Source organism: Solanum lycopersicum, chromosome 7 (assembly GCF_036512215.1).
Source record: "Solanum lycopersicum chromosome 7, SLM_r2.1".
Lineage (NCBI taxonomy): Eukaryota > Viridiplantae > Streptophyta > Magnoliopsida > Solanales > Solanaceae > Solanum > Solanum lycopersicum.
Window position 1 is genome coordinate 9,184,727 of NC_090806.1, and position 6,835 is coordinate 9,191,561.

At 34.5% G+C, this 6,835-nt stretch overlaps 1 protein-coding gene across 1 annotated transcript; it reads right to left on the reverse strand.

Annotated features, from left to right (window-relative positions):
- Positions 1-4,192: 4,192 nt before the first annotated feature.
- LOC138337284 (uncharacterized) lies at positions 4,193-5,544 on the reverse strand. The gene is made up of 5 exons (XM_069287189.1): positions 5,501-5,544; positions 5,311-5,416; positions 4,883-5,232; positions 4,583-4,796; positions 4,193-4,279 (listed from the first exon to the last, which is right to left on the reverse strand). The coding sequence occupies exons 1-5, from the start codon at positions 5,542-5,544 to the stop codon at positions 4,193-4,195; spliced, it is 801 nt and encodes a 266-aa protein (XP_069143290.1).
- Between the last annotated feature and the right edge of the window lie 1,291 nt (positions 5,545-6,835).

Sequence of the window (6,835 nt, forward strand, 5' to 3'; positions counted from 1 at the left end):
AACTTGAGTTGAAAGCCGAGAGAGTCATATCGTTATTCTTTGTTAGATTTTGATTAATAGTAGGAAGCATTCTTCATGATTATGTCATAGTTAATAACTAAGAATTTTAAACATTATTTAGTTAAAATATTCTCGATCATCATATATGTTCTCACTACTTACTCAATTAGTATTTTTTCTTCTTTTACTCCCCTTCTCAATTCAAAAGCTAAAACCTCGCTGAGGAACCTCGACAAATAATAAGAGGTATAATATAGAATTTCACTTTTACCGTAGAGGTCCAACAAAACTATAGAAGTAAATAAAAAGCAGAACTGTCTAGGCATTAATATGTCAAAATATAATTATATTATACGAATTAATATAATTTTTCTTACAGTATATAATGGAGCGTGTTGTGAATCCTAGATCGATTGATCGTACACTTCTTCTCTCTCAGCATGAGCATAAATCAGAATTGTTATGGAAAGGTGAGAAACCATTTAGTAACCTTATGAGGACGGTGCGCATGAATGATGCCTGAAATTTATTTCGTTTGCACCGACCTCATGAACGTGTTGAGGAGATCTTACGTAGGTCTGGACTGTATGATGTAATTTGTGTGGTCAGGATGCAGTATGATCGTGCCCTTGTTACAACTATGGTTGAGCGTTGGAGGCCAAAGACTCATTGCTTCCACTTACCTTTTGGTGAGGTCACGATTACATTGCAGGATGTGCAGGTCTGTTTGGTTTGCGCATCGATGGTGATGTTGTGTACATTCAGGATGCTACCCGGAGGATTCGTCCATGACGTACTTTATTAGAGACACTCACAGGATGTACCATAGCACCTACTGATATGGATAATGCGAGTCGGGTGAGGATACATAGCATTACCGGCTACTTTCGAGATTAGTTACAAGTAGATCGGATAAGAGATACTACTCCAGTGGAACGAATAGAGAGGATTGCTAGACTTTACATGCTTGTTATATTAGGGGGCATCTTATTTCCGAACACTTCAGGAAACCTTATTAGTTTACAATACTTGGCATTCCTAGATCCTATCCACGATGTAGGTAAGTACAGTTGGGGCAGTGCAGTGCTAGCCTACTTGTACCGTGCACTTTGTTAAGCATCTATCGATAATGTGGTTGACATTTGCGGATTTATTCTTCTCCTTCAAGTAACTTTACTTAAGTTTTAAAATACATTCAAATGTAAAAATCTTTAACATTATACCGTACAAGAATATTTTTTCTATGTTCAATTTTTTAAAATATTTAAATTACATACAAATAGTTTATTTTCTTTGCTTGCTTCTTTCGACAGAAACTTGCATTGATAAAGCACAATGTTATTCTATTAGAAAACCTACATAGTTTTAAAAAAAAAGGTCCAAAGGTTGAAACTTACTTCATATATATGTGTGTGTGTGTGTGTGTGTTTTTTTGTGTGTGTGTGTGTGTTTGTGTGTGTGTGATTATCTACTTTTTTTTGTTAATGATGATAATTGTTGGGAGAGGATCTTGCATGTACAGTCATCAGCTCCTCCTCAGCATGATGGTGACATGTTACTTCCATATGCTAGGCGTTGGACACGTGGAATTGATAGGGATACTGAGTCACATCATGTTCTTATCCCGATTAGAGACCAGTTAGACCACATGACAGAGGATCATGTACATCAAATAAATTTTGCAACTCTACTAAAATAATTGAAAAAATATAATTTTCATATAAAAGTAAATCAATAATAATTTTATTTGTATCCTAATCAGTTAATGTTAATTTTATTTAATTGTTATATTTTAAAAATAGTTTTGATGGACACCGTACAATGAAATTTTACATACACTGCCCCATTGTTGTATGGTCGATGAGACTCTATGGATGGCATGTGTCCCTATGTTTTGCCTAGAGGTTGTTGAAGTGCACTCGCCTGATAGAGTAATGCGTCAGTTTGGTCATTCCCAACATGTACCTGTGATTCCTAGTTGGGGAACAAACCACCACGTGCATGATCAGCGTAGGAGGCTTGGACCAGAGGTTCTTGAAATGATGGATATATATTTTTGTGATTGGTGTAATCGACATCAGAGTTTAGTTGTTGAGGTAAATGATGGTACTAGCAGGGCAGTGTATAGATTATGGTACATGCGGCATGGAAGATTGCTTATAGGTAGGCCTGCATTAGGGTTGACGTATCGTCAGGCTTTGTTCATTCTGCTGGTACTAGTATTGCAATGTCCAGAGGACTATTTAAGTTGTATAGTCTTGCATTACAGTGGCAGAGAGACACAACCTCAGCTTCACATGGTGAAGAGGTATCTCAGTTTGTTAAAGATACATTGCTTGAGGCTGGAATACAATTTAGTGAGCCATTTTTTGAGGGAGATCCTTTATTTGAACATGTGCGTGCAAGAGGACCCAGACGTGGACGGATGGGGCATAGAGGTAGAGCTCGAGGACGCGCTCTAGGACGTGGCGCTGGTGGTATACCTATTCCTCCAGACATAGAGGCAGGGGTGAGAGTAGAGGCTGATGATTTGCGTGTTCATCAGTTTGGCACGTCAGACATCATGAATTTATTACATATGTCATTTGATCCTTATTCAAGATCGACTCGAGATGAGGAAGGAATCGAATGTATGAGCTATAAATCAACAATAGATGTTGGAGATTATATACTTGATATCGCGGTAAGCATTAACAATTAATTATAAACTTAATGAGGATATTGTTCCGACAGTTAATGAGGGTCCCGATATTACATAGGTTTATGTTATTTATTTATTTTTAAAATATTTATATTAACTATTAAAACTTTGATTCTACATTAAATTAAATTTTAATAATTTTAGATTCATACTAGGGGACCTTCATCTACAGTGGAGGAGAGTCCCACGACGATCATAGAGGATATTGTTCCGACAGTTAATGAGGGTCCCGATGTTACACAGGTTTATGTTATTTATTTATTTTTGAAATATTTATATTAATTATTAAAACCTTGACTTTACATTAAATTAAGTTTTAATAATTTTAGATTCATACTATGGGTTCTTCATCTACAGTGAAGGAGAGTCCCACGATGATCATAGAGGATGTTGTTCCGACAGTTATTGAGGATCCCGATGTTAAACATGTTTATGTTTTTTATTTATTTTTTGAAATATTTATACTAATTATTAAAACTTTGATTTTATATTAAATTAAGTTTTAATAATTTTAGATTCATACTACGGGACCATCATCTACAGTGGAGGAGAGTCCCACGATGATCATAGAGGATGTTGTTCCGACAGTTTATGAGGATCCCGATGTTACACAGGTTTATGTTATTTATTTATTTTTTGAAATATTTATATTAGTTATTTTGTAGACTTTTATTTTGCATCACATTGCATATTTTCTATCATTTATACTTTTATTTTTTAATTTCTACTATCTAACTTTGTATTTACAGACCACCTTATCACCACTCTCGTCTCCGGATGTTACTTTCATTCTTCCAGTGGATGGTATGCCGCAAACACTCGGAAGAAAAAAAATTTGTTAAAAGAATTGTAAAGAATGTGAACATAAAGGATCTTCCGGCCAAAAAGAGGAAGAGGAACAATGAAGATGAAGATGGATATACGGGACTTAGACCGTGAGATGTTTTACGGATTTCAAAAAAGGGTTGCGGAACAGAATATTATTGTATTTGTGTATGAATCTTTTTTTGAGGGTGTATAGTAAATTATTCTAATCATATATAGTTTTATTTTGGTGTATGTATCTTTTTTTTGTGGTGTATAGTATTATTGGTTTAGTTATATATATTATTATTATTATTTTGTGTATGTATTTTTTCTTTTAAAAAGTGAATAAAAAAATTTGAAAATTTAAACATGACTTGAAGATGATCAAAAGTTCGAATAAAAAGTTGCATAAAAATTGATACAAGAATAAATTAACACAATTAAACATCTTTCTTTAGCTGCTATCACCATATGAGGCGTTTCGAGTTCGTGAACGACAGTTGTGCCTATCATGGCCTATTTGTTTGCACGTTGAGAACTTGCGAGTGAGTGTACTTGCAGGAACATCCATTTCATTTTGTATACGGGTGGTTTATTTACGTCCACTTTCTGTAAATAATTTTTATTTGCTATCATAAGAAAGGGACTATCAGGCCAATACTTTTCACCGCCGAGTGAATTGAATTATCCAAAGTAGGCATTTTTGTAGCTACGCACAGTGAATTCTGGTGCCATATGCTCCCATGCTTGATACCCAATTTGTTCAAATCCCTTTATTGCATGAGAACACGGAATATGGTATGATTGCCATTTACCACATTGACATTTTCCTTGTGATGCATTTACAATGTGCTTATTACCACCACGACCATGATGCATATATGTTTGCACCTCAAATATGTTTTCCCTTTGTTGGTGATAGTTGACCAGTGTGTGACATTGTGACTTTTTTCGATTATCCTCAAAAATCTTGAATGGTTTAGGCATTCATTGTTGTTTTTCCTGTACTAGATGATTAACAAATTTTGATCTTGTAATAAATCGATTCATAATTTGATTGTAAGTGAGTCTTACCATTACAGTAATTGGCAGACCCCTTGCTGATTTGAGAAGACCATTGAATGATTCAGAACTGTTTGTTGTCAGCATGCCCCATCTCTTACCTCCATCCATGTGCAATGTCCATTTGTCAAGATCGTTCTTCATTAGCCACTTACATGCTTCCGCATTAATCTCCTTGATCATTTTCATTTTTCCAAAAAAAAAATCTCCTGACAGTGATTTGCAGCTATCCATAACAGGTTGTTCAAAGTGACATTTTTGAATTTTTTTTGAAAATTTGCCTTCAAATGTCTTAAACAAAAACGATGAAACCCAAATGGAGCCTGCCGATTCAGAGAATTATACACGGATGAGAGTATTCTGTGATGCCTATATGATATCAATGTGACCCCTCTACGACCCTTGACAACGTGCAAGTGCAAATGATCCAAAAATAAAGTCCATGTCTCTATGCTCTCATTTGCAACTATTGCAAATGCCAAAGGTAATATAGAGCCATTACCATCTACTGTAATCACAATCAACAACTTGATATCATATTTTCCATAAACATGTGTTTCATCGATTGATATAACAGGACGACAATGCACAAACCCATCAATGCATGGTTTAAAAGCCCAAAACACATAGTTGAACATCGACACACCGCTCTGTTTTTCATTCTACTATTGTTCCAGAATTGAAGTGTTTCAAAGATTCCATGAACCTCGGTAACTCGGCAAAAGAACCCTCCCAAGTACCAAGACTTTTTCAAAAGCCCGCTTGCGATCAAGATAGGCTTTTCTTCTACTTATCGAAATGTCATATGCTTTAAGAACGACTGTTTGACAGTCTTTGATGGGAAACCTGAAAAGTAATAATAATATTAATTATCAAATAAAAATGAATATTTTCTTATTAAATAAGAATCATCTAAGGATAAAATAGTACCTTGGCGTTCTTTTTATATCAACACGGAGGATGTTAGCAATCATCTCAACATCCAAGTTGAAATGTCATTCGCGACATGTACCCATATCACATGTATGTTCTTCAATGTATCTTTCAACTTTTCACATGTTAGTATGTTTATTAATCAAAGAAGTCAACCTAAATCGGCACCCTTGTTCTACACGCCAGCAAACAAGTCGTCATGATTTTTTTGTCGATTTAATAACAAAGTACTCCCTTGCTACTTTCAAATGTAGAAGTTTAACTGCTCTTAGCAACTGCTTCTTTGAATTGAATAACATGCCTTTTTCAATATAAATAACACCATTCATGAAATCTTTTGGTTCATGTCACGTACGTTGTGATGTATACTCATCATATGTATCACCAAAGATATCTTAACCATGCGGGAGATGATCAAGATAACGAATTTCATGATTACGAAACGGGCTCATGGACATTGGTCTTGGCGATCGATTGAGAGTCAAAAAATCATCATCACTAGATGATGCCTCAAATGGAACATTATCTCCTGATTCCTCAGCATTAGGCAAATCATCAATATCACTAGCTGAAGGTGAGCCATAATTAGGATGGTCACGATCATCGATATTCACATGATCAATGGGTTCATCTTGTGTAATATTTTCCCTATATATGTAAAAAAGTATAAATATTTCGCACATGCAATTAACTTACTTAAATTAAAAAATCGAACGTTGGACATACCGAAAATCATTTGCACCAAAAGTAGGTGAGACATGAAAAATTGAGGATGTCCCAACATTTTTCGTCATTTCAAAGTGTGATTACTGACCAAAATAATTATCTAATCCATAACTTGGAGCAGTATTCCTATCTTGTTGAGGTAAAGCGCCACAAAATTTATAATAATAAGAAAAATAAATCATATAAACTAATAAATAATTGACAAAATCAACAAATAATGATTGAAATATAATTATTGAGCATTACCGATCACGTTCATTGATAGTTTCATTTAAATCAAATATCGATCGATAAGAATATTTTGATAATGAGTCATGTTAGAAAAATCAGCAAATTGAGTTATTGGAAATATCAACGCTATTATGATTTTCTAATTGGGGATTGACATCGTCTGATAAATAGAACGTTGTTGAGTAATCTTAGGCTCCTTCCTAACATAGATTTCAAGTACTGTTAACTTGATTTGATCTATGTAGTCATTTGGAACCCTCAAAAAGTCGGTCAATGATTCGTTATTATAGATAATCCACTCCAAAATTAACTTGTCCTTGTGATAAAAATGAAGTAGGGTATTTTCCGACTATAATCAAATTATAATCAATACTG

What these genes read in the sequence shown, in the direction of transcription:
- LOC138337284 (XM_069287189.1), bottom strand. Translation starts at nt 5,544, where the DNA reads ATGATTGCTAACATCCTCCGTGTTGATATAAAAAGAACGCCAAG. An exon ending in GATATAAAAAGAACGCCAAG is followed by an intron (nt 5,417 to 5,500) that starts GTACTATTTTAT and finishes ATTACTTTTCAG; the next exon opens with GTTTCCCATCAAAGACTGTC. An exon ending in AATCGGCAGGCTCCATTTGG is followed by an intron (nt 4,797 to 4,882) that starts GTTTCATCGTTT and finishes TGTTATGGATAG; the next exon opens with CTGCAAATCACTGTCAGGAG.